Here is a 15,617-nt window from a genome sequence, read left to right as displayed (position 1 = left end):
TGTAACGAGAGTACAACCGAAGAAAGTTTATCGAATCTATTTAAACTTGTATATTACTATCCTAATATGATTTTAATATTATTTTATTATTCTAAAAGTTAAATTATTCAAAGATGTATTTCATTTTGAGCGATATTATTATTTCATTTAGGGTGGTACCATTGTTATTGGGTAGTGTTACAATATTATCGAGTGTAACACTGTTATTGGAAGGTGACAATGACCTTTTACATCATTGGCGATGTCGATAGTTATCGCGACCATTAATATTCGTTAGGATGGTGATGACGAACTCCTATCTCACCGGTGAAGGTCATCACACGACCATCGAAGCCCAACGAGAAGGCAATGACATTTTTGTTACCGATGGTGACCATGAGCAGTAGCAAGAAAGTCGATAATGACGAATGAAGTTTGATGGTATAATTTGAGAGAAAAACAAGGATCAATTTAGGCCTAAATTAAATAATTAATTTTTTTAAATCGACCTGTTCATATCATACAAATTAGTTCAACCCAATAATTTTAGAATCAAACAGGAAAATAGATATCTATTATGAAAAAAAGAATGCCCCTTAGTTAAAAACAAAAATGGGGCATCATATGATAGAACGTCATTATTGAGAGTTTTTTGAGTAAATTATTCATATATATATATATATATATTAAATTTGATGTTCTCTCCAATTGTCACAGATTTTATATAAGGGCCTACATATATTACAATGGTTTATGCTTGGAGAAATGCACTTTATTTCAACCTCAAATACGTACGGTTGTGATTTTGCCATAATAACCAGTCTTTATTTGCTCATACGCCCCTCTCGATGTATTAATTTGCGTTTACAACCTCGTAACGCACGTTATTGTGTTTGTTCGCTTAGACACCCATTAGAATTTATTTATTTGTGTATACAGCCCCATAACCCGTACGAAGTTCTTTTTGATATATACCCCTCGATTTGAGTATATTTGTGTATACACACCCTCACGTCATATGTAAATGTGATGTACCAAAGAATCGGAGCCGGCGTGTCCCCAAGTCAAGGGGTACTCCGTCAGATCGCTCGCTCGACGCCGATCACCGCCCCGGGTGGATGCCCGTACGCCGACGAAGAGGAGGCCCCTTTCCTTCTTTAAATGCCAGAGGGCTATCGCCCCGTATTTCGCCTCTCCCCGCCTCCGTGATTAGGGTTTTGTAGCGTCTCCTCCCGGCCTCCCAGCGGCGATGGGGCGCTCCCGCGCCGTGGCCAACTCCGGCGACGACGACACCAGTCATAGGTAAGATGACCCTTCTCCATCGTAGGTAATTCTTTGATATCTTCTTTCTACGAAATTACCTCCGTCTAAATCATGCTCGTGGTATCTTTTTCTTCTTTCTTTGATGATTTATTAAAAAAATTGATGGGATTAGGTCGTCTCGTGCCGTTTATGATCACTTTCTTAGGTTAAAATTCAGTTCTGAATAAAAATATAAATAAAGAAAAGGAAAGCGGCGGAAAAAAAGGAAGCGATGGGTAGAAAGGTGGTAGTGGAGCCAGCTGTGCCGTAATTTGTATTCAGATTGCTCACTTCTTATGCTTGCGCTGATAGACATTTGGACGAGATCCTTTAAACATGTTACTTGGTATGGAGTTAAATATAGTATAAACGGGAAGAAGGTATTAGTGCATACAAGACTCATGCCAGTACAAATTGATATATGAACTCGTAATGTCTGTAACAATTATCAGAGAGATAAAAAAGTAAAAAAAGCTAAACATAATTGTATTTAGGTGAATCTGTGACTTGGTTCACTGTAAGCAAAAGCACTATGCAGTGCCCTCAGTGTACAGACTACAATTAAGAGGGATGACAAGTTGAAGGGTACCTAAACAGTGCAACATACATTTAGGAAATTGAGCTCTTGGCCTTCCTATTTGTTTGTGACCCATGCGCTAGAGGATAATTGGAAGTGAGGAGGCAGAAAGGAAAAATAAATCCAAAGTTTGGTCACTTTTAATCAATTAGTTAAGTTGGAAGTCCCACCATTGCTTATACATATGCTGTATTTCTCCTTGTGCATTTCAGTATCTCCAATTAAATCATGTAACTATGAGGTTATGCAAGAAGGCTACAGAGAGGCTGGTGGATAGCTGGAAACATGGTTTATTAACGCCCTAATCAAGTACACCAGAAATAATATATGGCAAATGTCTTGATATCTAATTCTATAAGAATACATCTAGAATTGAGAAGATAGTAATTTAATGGGGATTTAACATCATACACAATAGCGAATATTTGAATAGTATGATAATACAGGTAAAAGAAAGAAACTTATTAAAGCACCTACTACAAAATCACAGAGAGAGAGAGAGAGAGAGAGAGAGAGAGAGAGAGAGAGAGAGAGAGAGAGAGAGACTAGGTGCCCTCTGAGATTTTAAAGCACCTACAACTAGAATACATGAAAATGATGATCTAAACAAATTTACATGTGAATGGTGATTTTAAACCAAGATATATTTTAAAGCACATTTTACATGAGAATGATGATCTAAACAAATTCATCTAATTCATTACTTGTGGTTGGAAGGCTTCAAGATGAAGAACTAGAATATGGCTATGTATTTGTACAAGATACAAATATCAAGATTCATTAATAAGTGTGTTGATTTATCATAAGTGCGTTGATTTATCTTGTGTGCTTTGCTTGACAAGGTACAACTTAAGTTTTGTTAATGAGTGAGACATAATATGCATGACATTTTAGTTATGGCTGACAAGATAATTCAACATAATGTGGTATTAAAAGAAAGGCTAGGATATGGCCATTTGAAGATTGTTGATTATTTGTTGCCAAAGGTTCTTAAGAATTAAAATATAACATTTCTCAAGTGACAAAAACATCATAAAATACCCCAACATTTTTATTTATATATGTTTAATTTATCATGTAAAAGTTATGCTCTTTACACTCTTTTCTATATATCGGGGATTGTGATCCATTTGTGCACTATGCTATTGTAATAAACTTTTAGAAGTTATTGACATAGTACAGAGTTGGGTGGTGGGTTAATGAAGCTTCTGTGACATGATATTGGTTTTGTATGTGCAAGGATAGCAAATGCATTTATTAAATAATAATTGAGAGATTGTACATGAAACATGGAGGATTAGAAATGTGGTGAGAAAGAAATAAATGTTAGAAACAAGGAGAACATAAAGAAGATAAATAAGCAGAGGGCCAAGAAACCATAAAAAGTATCTTCTCCATTGGTAATCAATGTGCTAGTATGAATTTTATATAAACATGAACTTTTTTTTAGAGAGAGAGAGAAAGAGAGTGACTCAAAATTGAAATTTACGTAATGGCTACCACTTTCATAAATTAGTCTTGATGAACATAACTTTTCTTTGTAAAACCCATGTTCCATGAAAACCTATATAAAGTGACGAAACTACTAATCATTGAATAACTCTTTTGTCCAACCTCTCTCTGAAATAGTTTTCTTAATCAATGGTCTTGATTCATCTATTAGTATTGATGTCTATTCACTTGGCATAGGAAAACATTGGTCATGTGTTGACGGGTGAAAACCAATCATATTGCTAAGAGCATTTTGGCAGATCCTTGTCATAAGTTTTTAATTCTATTTGAATGAACTGATTCCTTTGTATAGTGGTTGATATCCCAACTTATGCACATAATCATTAATTCTACTTAAAATAAGGCTCCAAAACCATTACTAAGATCATCCAAGAATAATGATTATTGAAATATGAAACAAGCCACTTGAAGAGTTATGGATTTTATTAGGATCGGATGACCAAAATTGCTTGTTAAAGGTTTTAACTAGGGATCAAGGTAAGTTGGATTGTTCCTTACATTTTGGGGGTAAACAAGCAGGATTTTCCAAATTCAGAAAAGAAAAAGAAAAGTTGATCTTACACAAAATGGGATGAAAGTTGGACACATGGTTAGTGGAGGGAGGATGGATTGCAGACGTATTTTAAGCAGTATTTGGAAGGTAAAAAGAGTTCCTTTTTTTGTCACTTTTTTATAATTTGAGTATTGTCTTGCTCATTATTGCGGATATTCTATAAGGCAACCATATAACTTTATGCCTTTGCATATGCACATTACATGTTAGACTAAAATGTTCAGTGAGGACTTTGTTTTTTTAAATATTCAAGTAAGTACTATGTCAGACATATATTATCAATTTGAGAGAATAAACATTCAACAATAATTAATGTTCTTATTGGGAGTTCTATTCAAATTTGATATTGTAATTGTAATAACTAGGAATGATTTTGTGTTTATAAGAAATAGTTTAAGATATTGACAGATGGCAGATACAACTGCTAATGTCAATGTCAGTGCATGTTATTATGCAGCCATCCAGCATATCAAGGCCAGGCAGCCCTTATGTAAAGTACTAACATGACTGATTTCCTTTTTTATTTTATTTTGGGAAGTAGGAACGTTGGTTTTTGAATGATTATCTGAATTAGAGTTTTGAGGTCAGTTTCTGCAGATTATTGTGGTTTCATATCTTGTCTTTTTTTATTATGTTGGGAACACAGTAGATAAACAAGGTTTGGATCATAACTCTCATCTTATTGATATTGTTAGTGGTTTCTTGAAACTGTCATCAAGTAACTATAGTAGAAACTCTTTATACATATCATTGTATATTCTATGATGAAACTTCTTCATGGGCTTATTGTTGTTGAATGCCTATATGGATGTGCCAGTGAACATGTGTTATTATATATGATCATACCCTTTTTCTTGCATTGTTGAATTTATGACAGGATTCCTTGTGCAGGTCAAAGAGGAGGAGGGTTGCTGCAAGTGGAGAAGCTTTGGGAAATATAGAAGCAGGTATGCTGATGTTGTGTGTTTCTGAATTGTCAGAAACTTTTTTATAGTGATTCTTCCCTTTTAGATAGAGATGAAGTCATGTAATTCACCTTTCATCAAAAGGAAAAGGAATTATTTCCTTTTCCATCAGGTTATGGTGTTCTGGTGAAACACTTATTCAGCTCCCTTTCTTTCATGAACTCAATCTCATGGTAGCTCTCATGACTGATGAGGCAGGTTCAGGAACAAGTGAAGGGAAGAAGGCTTTATATCACTGCAACTATTGCAACAAGGACATTTCTGGAAAGATTCGCATCAAATGCACAAAATGTGCAGACTTTGATCTGTGTGTGGAGTGCTTCTCTGTTGGTGCTGAGGTCACTCCACACAAGAGCAACCATCCCTACAGAGTCATGGTTTGCACAATTACTTGGATTTAATTCATAGATTTTTCATGATCTTTTACTGCTGGATAGTATGTTAAAAGAATAATCACTTCTTTGACGTGAACTCTTTCATATTATTTAGGTTCAATTTCTAGAAAAGAAGCAATTTGCAGGCTTTTTCTTTTCATTACCATTTTTATCCCAAGGTGCAAAACAGTTTGACAAGTGGTTGTCTCCTTGGAAATTGAGGAGTCTGTTACAGAAGGGGATTTTATTTTGCTATCATGGAGTGAACCACTTCATTAAGTGGTATGTAAGATTTGATGTAAATTCCATTTGGAGTGTACATTGTCGATTCCAAGAGCAGAAACAGTGATATTTAAAATGACATCTTGGACTCAGTGATTGAAAAAGGCGCTCGGGCGCTCACCTAGGCGCTCGGGCGAGGCGAGGCCCAAGCGCCTCGCTAATGTCCCAGGCGGCGCACTTCAAACAGGCGCCGCCTGGGTGCTCGCCCGAGCCCAGGCGCTGGGCGCTTCGGGCAAGCGCCTGGGTAAACCAAGTGACCGAACCAGGATTTTAGGTCTGGTTCGGTTGTTAGTTGGTTCAATCGAACCAACTAAACCGATATAACCCTTACCCAACCCTAACCCGTTGCCGCTACCGCTCCCGATCCCGATCTCGCTGCTCGTCGCTACTGCTCCCGCTGCTCGCCGTTGTCGCTGCTCGCGCCTCCCGCGAGCCCTCCCGCTGCTCGCGCCTCCCGTTGCTCGTGCCTCCCGCGAGCCCTCCCGCTGCTCGCGCCTCCCGCGAGTCTTCCCGCTGCTCGCGACTCCCGCGAGCCCTCCCGCTCCCTTTCCCGCTGCCGCCGCCGCCACTGCTTCCTCGTTTCTCCGTCAGGCTCAGTATACAGTATACTCTTAATATTAAGTTTATTTGAATTTTGAAATGATTAATTTTCAATACTATTAATAGATTAATAATATATTATCTTGATTTTAATGTTGTTAATTTTTATTTATTTGAAATTATTGCTAGGTTTCAACATAAATGACTTTGATGTAAAATTTTATTGTTTTGAATTTTGAAACTTTTTGTTAATGTGACATTGTGATTTTGTATATTAGATTTTCTTAATTTAATAGCATATTTTTATTTAAAATTTTAAATAATTATATTTATTAATTATATTATATATTTTTATATTTTAGCGTCTCGCTTCGCTCGGGCGAGCGCCTAGGCGAGTGCCTAGCACCTTGGGCGTTTTTGGACCTTGGCGTCTTTTGGCACCTAGCATTTTTTAAATCACTGCTTGGACTTTAGAACTTCAACATGTGAATTTAAGTGCCAATATAATAAACACCCTCTTAGAGGCAGTGGTTGGTAAGGTACATTGTTATAAATTATAATACAATAGTAATGTTTTAAAAGACTGAACATAGCTGGAGTTATCAGTCATCAGGTTACCTTGATATTTATTTATTTGGATTTCAGCTAGCTGGCATTACACAGTTACACTAGTCTCTCCTTTTCAGAAGACATGTAAACATACACATTATTGTTTTCAGCTTATTAATTATCATGACAAGCCAGCCTCTCTACGGTCACATCTTGTTTATATCTATAATCAGATTTGTGTTATCTTATTTTTAAATCTTCTGATTTGAGATTCTTTTAGTAGGATCTGATTGCCATATCCGACATATATATATTGCAATGCAGCTACCTTAATGAGTTATTGCTTAGTTTTCTTGAACTTTTGGAATTTTAGACTTATCCTGTATTTATAAATCTTATTTTACTTCTCAAAGTGTCAAAATGCTTGTTGACCAGCAAGTTTTTTTTTCACATTCCTAGTTCTTACTCTGTTATGTATTAACCACCAGTCGTCAACAACATTGATTTTTTTTGTATTATGGTGATCAGTTGATAAGTTCTTCATTTCATGCAAAATTTTCATGTCACTCTTTATGTTTACCTTTTTGTGCAACTCTCTTTAATTTGAAAAATCCTATAGCATTATAATCAAGCAACTGAAAATGGCTAATTGACTTCTTTGATAGATCACAGTTAATGGATATCAAGTATCACCTCATCTCAATTACGATACTAACACCGACCGTTGCTTACTGGGCAGCACTGGCAGGAGCCCATCTCTTTGCATTGGGTTGCCCAATTTTTCATTGCCTACTCCATGGTCACACTCCTTGTCTTCTTTGTGAAATAGGACCATGATATACTTTAAGTATGATTGTGTAGCCTCCCAGTATTTTGGAGAAGAGGACGGGTTGGGGGGGGGGGTAGGGGGGAGGAAATGGGGTTGTAAGTTCAAGTGTTCCTTATTTTTCCTGTCCCTTTGTCTTAGAAGAAAATAAAATTAGCTATGAGAAGTCCACTTGACATTTGTCAGGAAAAAAAAGAACAAATACTCATCATTTAAGAAGTTCCCATCAATTTGAGTTCCTACTCTTAATGTTGATTTCATATTGAAGTAAATCTTTCCAGATGGACACTTTTATTTGAAGTAAACGCTTCTACTCATTTTCTACAGAGCTTTTTTCCATTTTTGACGTATCCAAAAATAATGGTATATCTTCTCTGATATATGCTAGCTATGTCTTTCGACAGGACAACTTGTCTTTTCCTCTAATCTGTCCAGATTGGAATGCGGATGAGGAAATATTACTTTTAGAGGTACTACCATTTTTTGTCTACCTGAAAATTTCAGAACTAGGGGTTCTTGAGCCTTATTAACTTATTGATAATTTGTTGGGTTATCTTTAGGGGATTGAGATGTATGGACTTGGCAACTGGACGGAAGTTGCTGAGCATGTTGGTACCAAGAGCAAGGCACAGTGCATTGACCATTATACCACATCATACTTGAACTCCCCTTGCTATCCTCTTCCAGTATTATATCTGTCCCAGATTAGTGTTGTTCTTATCTTCATATTTGATACTCTTTTTATACCATCAAAACTCTCATGTTCATTTGCATGTGGAATCACACTTCAGGATATGTCTCGTGTTAATGGTAAAAACAGAAAGGAACTTCTTGCTATGGCTAAAGTACAGGTTGAGGGCAAGAAAGGTCAGTTATTTTTTTTAATGAATTAGTTATACTAAACCTGCATGAATAATGATTTTGCCTGTTCTTTGACTGATCAAGGTCTATATGACCATGTTTTCCATGAAGAGTAGAGTTTTTGTTTAAAGCTTTAAATTCAAATCTTGTCGTTTAGTGACCATAAAAGTTCCCTGATGAGTGTTCTGGTTATTGCTTTGTTTTGTGAAGAATGGAAAGTACTTTGTTACTTTGTAACCACATCAATAAACAGCCTAACTATTAATTTCTTGTTTCTTATCTGGTAATTCACCAACTATAAACATGTTCTTAGCAATCATGTTGACAATAAACATAATCTGTGTCTGAAACTATCTACAGAAAGATGCTAACTTATGTTTTTTTCTCTAGAATGTAGTTATATGTGTATATATTTTAAATTAAAAAATTGTGTGAAATCAGGGAAATCATCAAGTTCAATCCCTGAACTAACTTCGAGGGAAGCCCAACTATTCAACTTGTACAAAACTAGGGTCCAATACATGGTTATACATGGTTGCATATTTTGCTAGATTGATCTAGTCTGTTTGTTGTCAACTGTGCATATAATCACATACTTGGTGGTGAGTTTGAATAACTATAATGTCAATGTCCATTGCACATGGAATCACAAACTTGGCACTGACTTTTGATAACTGTAGATGTCAACCTCTTTAAGCACCTTCATTCTAGACATTAATATGATATCCATGTCCTTGTAGGTCAATTTTATGAAATCCAGTATCCATGTATTTGATTAGTATCATTAATGGGACTTTCACATATACTTATCTGAATGTTCAATGGGTCTATGCCTTTGTGCTGCAGGTTCTTCATTGCTTGGTGATGTCACACCAAAGGAAGAGTCTCCATTCTCACCTGCAAGAGTCAAGTATGTCTGAAAGAAGACCTTTTCTTTTTATTATTAAAAGTACACCTTTTATGAGGCTTCTTTTTTTTTTTCCTTTGCATGATGACAGGGTTGAAGATATAGGTGAAGGTGCAGCTAACCAGTCACCCTCAAATTTAGCTGCAGGTAATTGAGTCTTTGTTTTAGTAGGCTTTTTGTTGTTCTTTGTTTTAGGAGCCTAAACATGCTTGAATGCAAATATGTTTCGCATCTGGTATTACTGCCATCGGTGCTGACATGTTGATTGGATTATTTTTCTTTTCTTTTGCAGGTGCAAGTAAGGTGACTTCGAACACGGGGAAATTCAAGGATAATCCTGACGGACCTAAAGTTGAAGGTTGCATATTAGCTCAGCGTGCATGTTACTCATGAGTTTGTTTGAAATCATTGTTTTGGTTTTTACCTTAGACTAACAATCCTTGGTATTCTACTGTTCTTTGAAAAGATAATTTTAGTTCGAGCAAGACATATCTTAAGCCCCTAAAAGTTTTTGCCATCTATCCATTTGAAGTTGTCCAGATAACAGCTTTAGTTACTACTTTTATTAGTTCCAACTTTTTTTGCTTAATATGCTCTGAAAATGACATTTTCAATTGGCAGACTCTTATTTGGATAGAACTATTGGTGTAAAAAAGCCTAAATGTTCAGGAGAAGAAGGACCTTCTATAACTGAGAGTGGCTATAATCCCAAGAGGCAAGAATTTGATCCAGAATATGACAATGATGCAGAGCAGGCATTGGCTGATATGGAGTTCAAGGAAAATGACACTGAAACTGAACGTGAACTGAAGCTGCGGGTACTCCGTATTTATTTATCTAGGTGTGTTACCTAGTTATAGCATTTACTGGTTTATATGATTTATAATTAATTAGATGAAATGTTTCTATAGATTAAGACAGACATGATAATTCTCAGGAGTTATTTAATAAGTTTTAAGAACTAAATGTGTCTGTTAGTGGTGGAATAACATTTTAATAATTACATAATAATGGATTTATTTAGAGATTCACAAACTATAAACTATGAGCCTTCTGGTGTAACTTTGTGAGGGAGTGATTGAATATAAAGGTGAGTCTGAAAATTTTTTCAAAGTTTGTTTAATTTATGACATGAGGCCTATTAGAAAGTAAACAACAAAATGAAGTGAAAGAAAAGACATGCCAGTGATTCTTTAAAAAGCTGAGAAAGATAAACATGCATTCGCTCTCTCTTATATGGAGATATTTGGCTAGAAACTGATGTCAATATTTTTAGCTTGGTTGTAATGGTTTATTACATTTCATTGTAATAAGCTATGACTTGGTTTGTCTCGGAAAGTATGTATACCTTACCTCTTTGTCCTGATTTTACTTGAGATATGACATTGTACTTTGTGCATTACATTACATAAAGCAATTGCCTTTAAACTCTGTTGAAATATCTTTTTGTATGACACTTTGCAATGCTCAAGGAAATTAATAATAATATTTTATTTATAAGAACTTTAAATGTAATTTTGCTTTCTTATAGGCTTGATGAGAGGAAGCGAAGAAAGGATTTCATACTAGAAAGGAATTTACTTTATCCTAACCCATTGGAAAAGGAGCTTTCGAGCGAAGACAGAGAGTTATATAACCGTTTCAAGGTCTTTATGCGCTTTCTTTCTCAAGAAGAACATGAGAACTTAGTTAAGAGTGTCATTGAGGAGCGCAAAATTCGAAGAAGAATTCAAGAGCTTCAGGTGAAATACCTTTTTTGTGGTTAAGTCACTGTTGATTGCTTTTTGTTAAAACTCTTTGCTTCAGAATTTGTTCTGTGGAAAATAGTTTTGGCCAATTGAAACAAGTCTTTATGGAATTATGGTTTATTACTTTATTTAAAGAAACACAAGGAAATATGTATAACTTCTGATCCTAGAGATCCCATACCATGACCAAAATATAGTAACCCTTAGTTTCTCATCTACACCTCTAGTTTTTTTGGATGTCATTTCTCCATGGTAGGCAATCTAGTCAGTGAGGATCACATGGCTTCAGATTTATACAGCGGATCATCAAATGACATGTCTATGCCTTTCCAAATAAAACAAAAGTCCTTTGAGTTAGTCTGTTATTGTCGCTCAGTGATCTATTATCATCTTCCTTTGAGCTTTCTCCATTTTAACTGTTGAACATCCAAATCTGACCTTACATTAGGTTAAAAGCAGGATAGTACCATTGTCTGGACACAGAGAAATTAATCCTGTGCCTCTTTGATTAGCAGAGTTTTAAAGAAGATGAAAGGATATATGTTAAATTATGTTTTAACTTTTTAGAAGATAAATATATAAATTTTTTTAAAGATAACTAAGTTCCATGCCTTGTGGTACTTAGCTTATCTTGAAAGTAAGAGTCATACCCCAAAACCATGGATCATGGACTGTTTTTCTGGAAACATGTTGCTGAGTATACCATCGTTGTAACTATTTTGTATTGATCACATGATTTTGATTATGAATACTCTACCCTAAACTCTCAGGAATGTCGAGCTGCTGGTTGCCGCACCCTGGCTGAAGCAAAAGCTTACACTGAGCAGAAGCGGAAAAGGGAACCGGAGGTGGGTGCACAAAACTCCAAGGAAAACACACAGATTTTGTCAGGTGGTAAAGTGGCACAAAAGGCAAACTGGCCTCTCAACAGAGAAAAAGGAGACAATGATGGAAGCCCAAGAAACACCACTGATAACCATAAAATAAAAGGCAGCACTGGGTTTGATTCTAGTGGCAAGGATTCGCCTTCAACAACTACCGGACAAGTTTCTGTGAGATCATTTGATGAATGGGATATCACTGGACTCCCTGGAACAGAATTTCTCAGCGAAACTGTAAGATCAACTTTCTTGATTTAATTAGAAGCACAATAGCTTATTCTTCAGTTCTTGAGAGCTAGTTTTGTAGGTATAAATTTTGGTAGCTTGAACAGGAAGATTACAACTAGTATCTTTCCCAAAACATAAGCTACTTGCAGTTGCAGTTAATGTGCTTCTAACTATGGCTTATAGCGAGTCCTTCAGAGATCACTTGATGCAGGCCACTTCTAGAACCTATGCAAATTTTTTTCCTGGAAGAGGATAACTAACGTCTCTCCTAAAACCTATGCAAATGATGCGCTATAGTTTAGCATGCCAACGTTCTAGCTTCTAAAACCAAGTGCACATGGTGTTGAATAGTTGTTCCATTCTTATTCCTGCATATAAATTCTCCATTTTACCCTGTTCTCACTATGTTTTTGTGTTTGCAGGAGCAAGATTTCTGCTGCCAAAATAGATTGCTGCCCAGTCATTATCTCAAAATGCAGGAGACATTGGTGCAGGAGATATACAAGGGCAACATCATCAACAAATCTGATGCCCATGGTTTGTTCAAGGTTGACCCAGTAAAAGTGGATAAGGTATATGATATAGTAAAGAGAAAGTTGGGCCAGCAAGAAGAATCTACTACCGTGTAGTTTTCTTCTAGCACATGCTACTGGGATTTGAGTTGCTTCTGAAATATGTTTAGTCTTGAAAAGCTTTGAAGCTGATACTTGTATCACGTGTAACGAAATCGCGTCCATGACCCCGAAATGTGCTGGGTCAGAAGAACAATAATGTGTACCTTAAAGTGATCATGATAATTATTTTTCGTTGTACATTCATTGCGAGGGACACTTTTGAGCTATTCCCTACAATACTCTTAGCAATGTGCTGCAGCAGCTGTCTTGATGCGTAGTTTTGTTTCATCCTTCCCAAAATCTTTGTATGAATGATTATTATGTTGCTTGTGCACATCCTGGTTTCTATTGGCAATCAAGGCATTTAGACCTTCACCATGATCACGTGTTGTTGCATGAACACCTTAATCATCCTCTTCGTGTAGATGTTCCGAGTTAATTCCCAAACCCAACCCCTAGGTTGTCAACCTTTATATTTGATCGACTGGGGGGATCTTTTTTAATGATCTTAATGTTTCCCCTTGGCATTTTGTCCATAGGGACAACAAAGGTGGGGACAAGCTCGAATGACCTCTCGTGGATTGTTGTTCACGGAGGTCGACAAGGTCGGCCTAAATAACCTTCCGTAGACCGTTGCCCATAAGAGCTAACAAACCATAACCACCCCCACGTTGTTGCCTAATGGAGAGTGATTCGGCCCTTCTCTTCTATGTTAGCACCTTTGGGGTGAGTAGTTGGTAGAAGGGGGTTGGTTGTCAAAATATTCACTATCATTTATACCCTTGTGAAGATGTGATCCAGGGCTTTGTTCTAGGAGTTTCGCAGTTGAACTCTAAAATCGTTCTTTTTTTCTTAGAGTGGGTCGGACCATCTCGAGCCTGATTAGTCTAGGGCCTCCACTGTAGTAGATCTAGTGGTGTGGGTTGGGTTTTTCGACTTATACATATCGAGCACTTTTGGCTTTGTACTTCCATCGTAGTAGGTTTATCTTGGTGCAGATTGAGTTTTTTCAATTCACACCTCGGGCCCTTTTAACTTTTCACCTCTATCTTAGTGGAATTATCTTAGCGTCGATTAGGTTTTCCCGACTCACATGCCCCCAGTGCTTTTAGGTTTATTCCTCCGCTCGTAGTAGATTTATCTTAGTGCAGGTTGGGTTTTCCTAACTCACGCCTTGAGCACATTTGGCTTGGGGTCTCTGTCATGGTGGATTCCCATGTTCCTTCTCTGTCATAGTGGATCTTCGGTCTTCCCGTCATGGCGAGCTTCAAATCTCTTTTCCACCATGGAGGATTCTCATTCCTTCTTTGTTATAGTGAACTTGAGTTTTCCTACTATAGGAGGCTTCAAGTCTTCTCTCATACGTGGTGGATTTCTTGTCCTTTCTCCATTGTAACGAATCTTGGGTCTCCCTGGAGGCCCTAAAGTCTTCTACGGAGCTATGGTGAATTTTTTGTCCCTTCTCTATCATAGTGGATCTTGAGTCTCCCTACAGTGGCGGACTTTGAGTCTTCTCTTTCCCATGATGGATTTCATGTCCCTTTTCCGTCGTAGTAGATTCCCATGTCCTTTCTCTACTATAATGAATCTCGAATCTCTTTGTCATGACGGGCCTCAAGTCTTCTCTCCATCATGGTGGATTTATTGTCCCTTCTCTATCAGTAGATCTCGAGTCTCCCTACTATGGCAGGCTTTGAGTCTTCTTTCTATCGTGGTGGATTCTATATTCCTTTTTTGTCATAGCGAATCTTGGGTCTCCTGTCCATGACAAGTTTCAAGTTTTCTCTCTATCATGGCGAATTCATTATCTTTTCTTTGCTGTAACAAATCTCGAGTCTTCCCATTATAGCGAGCTTCAAATCTTCTTTCTATCATAGTAGATTCCATATCCCTTGATCATAGTAGATCTCAAGTCTTCCAATAATGGCGAATTTTGGAGCCTCACTCCCCATGATATATTTTATGGCTTGTCATGGTAGATTTTGAGGCTCATTCCACTATAGTATATCTCGAAACATTATTTCCTCATGTCTTACCAAAGGGGCCACCTGTCTCGATCATGGGAGGAGAGAGATCGGTAGCTCCGGTGGACTTCGATGTCTCTCCCATTATGGTAAGCTTTGGGCTTTCTCGTTGTCGGATCCCCTTAACGTTTATTTCAAAGGGGCCACTTGTCTCGATCATGGGAGGAGAGAGATCGGTAGCTCTGCCTTAAATCCCTCACCCGCTAAGGAGTAAGACTCATTCCCACCTATGACTCCAGAGTCTAAATCCTTTAGGATCTTAAGAGCTTCTAGTTTCGCTCCCTTAGGATCTTTGAAGGATAGTTCCCCCAATCATTTTGGAAGGGCAATTTGATCTTTGGTCCCTACTTCTCAGCATTGATCTTGCTCGTATGTCTCGGGTTATGATGTCTCTCCTTTCTTGCACTAGTTCTTCTAAGTCTTCTAGTTGTCTATCTGTTGAGGTTCATGCTCCGTCTTTGGGTAGTCTGAGGGCGGAGCAAATCAGGTCATCTACTTTAGAGGGTGCATTTCCTGAAAATCGAAGGACTCTTTGAGACCTGGAATCCATGAGGAGTTCTCATAACTATGATTCAATGGTGAGCGCACCCCTCTTGGATTGCCTATGATCTTACTAATGTATCCCTACTAATTTCGAGCTACATGCTCCTAGAATTGGTCAATGCCCCTTCGACTTGGTTCCAGGGGCTTTATGCTTATCCTGCGATGCCCTCGATGTAGGGCTCCGTCTTTCACTCCATTTGGTAATAGTGTCTTGTCTCTAATGGTGAAGAATTTTGCCTTCTCAGATAGCTTCTAATTTATGGTGTTATCTTATAGTATTCATCGAGGAGTGCTAATGCATTAACATTGTCCTGACCCACACTTCATCTCTAGCTTTCGATTATACAAAGGG

At 37.3% G+C, this 15,617-nt stretch overlaps 1 protein-coding gene across 1 annotated transcript; it reads left to right on the top strand.

Annotated features, from left to right (window-relative positions):
- The first annotated feature begins 1,012 nt into the window (after nt 1–1,012).
- On the top strand, nt 1,013–12,902 carry LOC103986546 (transcriptional adapter ADA2). The gene is made up of 13 exons (XM_009404562.3): nt 1,013–1,281; nt 4,815–4,870; nt 5,087–5,265; nt 7,864–7,929; nt 8,020–8,145; nt 8,251–8,326; nt 9,167–9,230; nt 9,319–9,374; nt 9,520–9,585; nt 9,849–10,068; nt 10,759–10,969; nt 11,746–12,090; nt 12,507–12,902. Exons 1-13 carry the CDS (start codon nt 1,229–1,231, stop codon nt 12,711–12,713), a joined length of 1,725 nt encoding a protein of 574 aa, XP_009402837.2. The 5' UTR covers nt 1,013–1,228; the 3' UTR covers nt 12,714–12,902.
- The last annotated feature ends 2,715 nt before the right edge of the window (nt 12,903–15,617 follow it).

This window comes from Musa acuminata, chromosome BXJ1-6 (assembly GCF_036884655.1).
Source record: "Musa acuminata AAA Group cultivar baxijiao chromosome BXJ1-6, Cavendish_Baxijiao_AAA, whole genome shotgun sequence".
NCBI lineage: Eukaryota > Viridiplantae > Streptophyta > Magnoliopsida > Zingiberales > Musaceae > Musa > Musa acuminata.
This window is presented reverse-complemented; position numbering and strand designations above follow the sequence as displayed.

What these genes read in the sequence shown, in the direction of transcription:
- LOC103986546 (XM_009404562.3), top strand. Translation starts at nt 1,229, where the DNA reads ATGGGGCGCTCCCGCGCCGTGGCCAACTCCGGCGACGACGACACCAGT. An exon ending in CCCCTTGCTATCCTCTTCCA is followed by an intron (nt 8,146 to 8,250) that starts GTATTATATCTG and finishes ATCACACTTCAG; the next exon opens with GATATGTCTCGTGTTAATGG. An exon ending in ACCCTCAAATTTAGCTGCAG is followed by an intron (nt 9,375 to 9,519) that starts GTAATTGAGTCT and finishes TTTCTTTTGCAG; the next exon opens with GTGCAAGTAAGGTGACTTCG.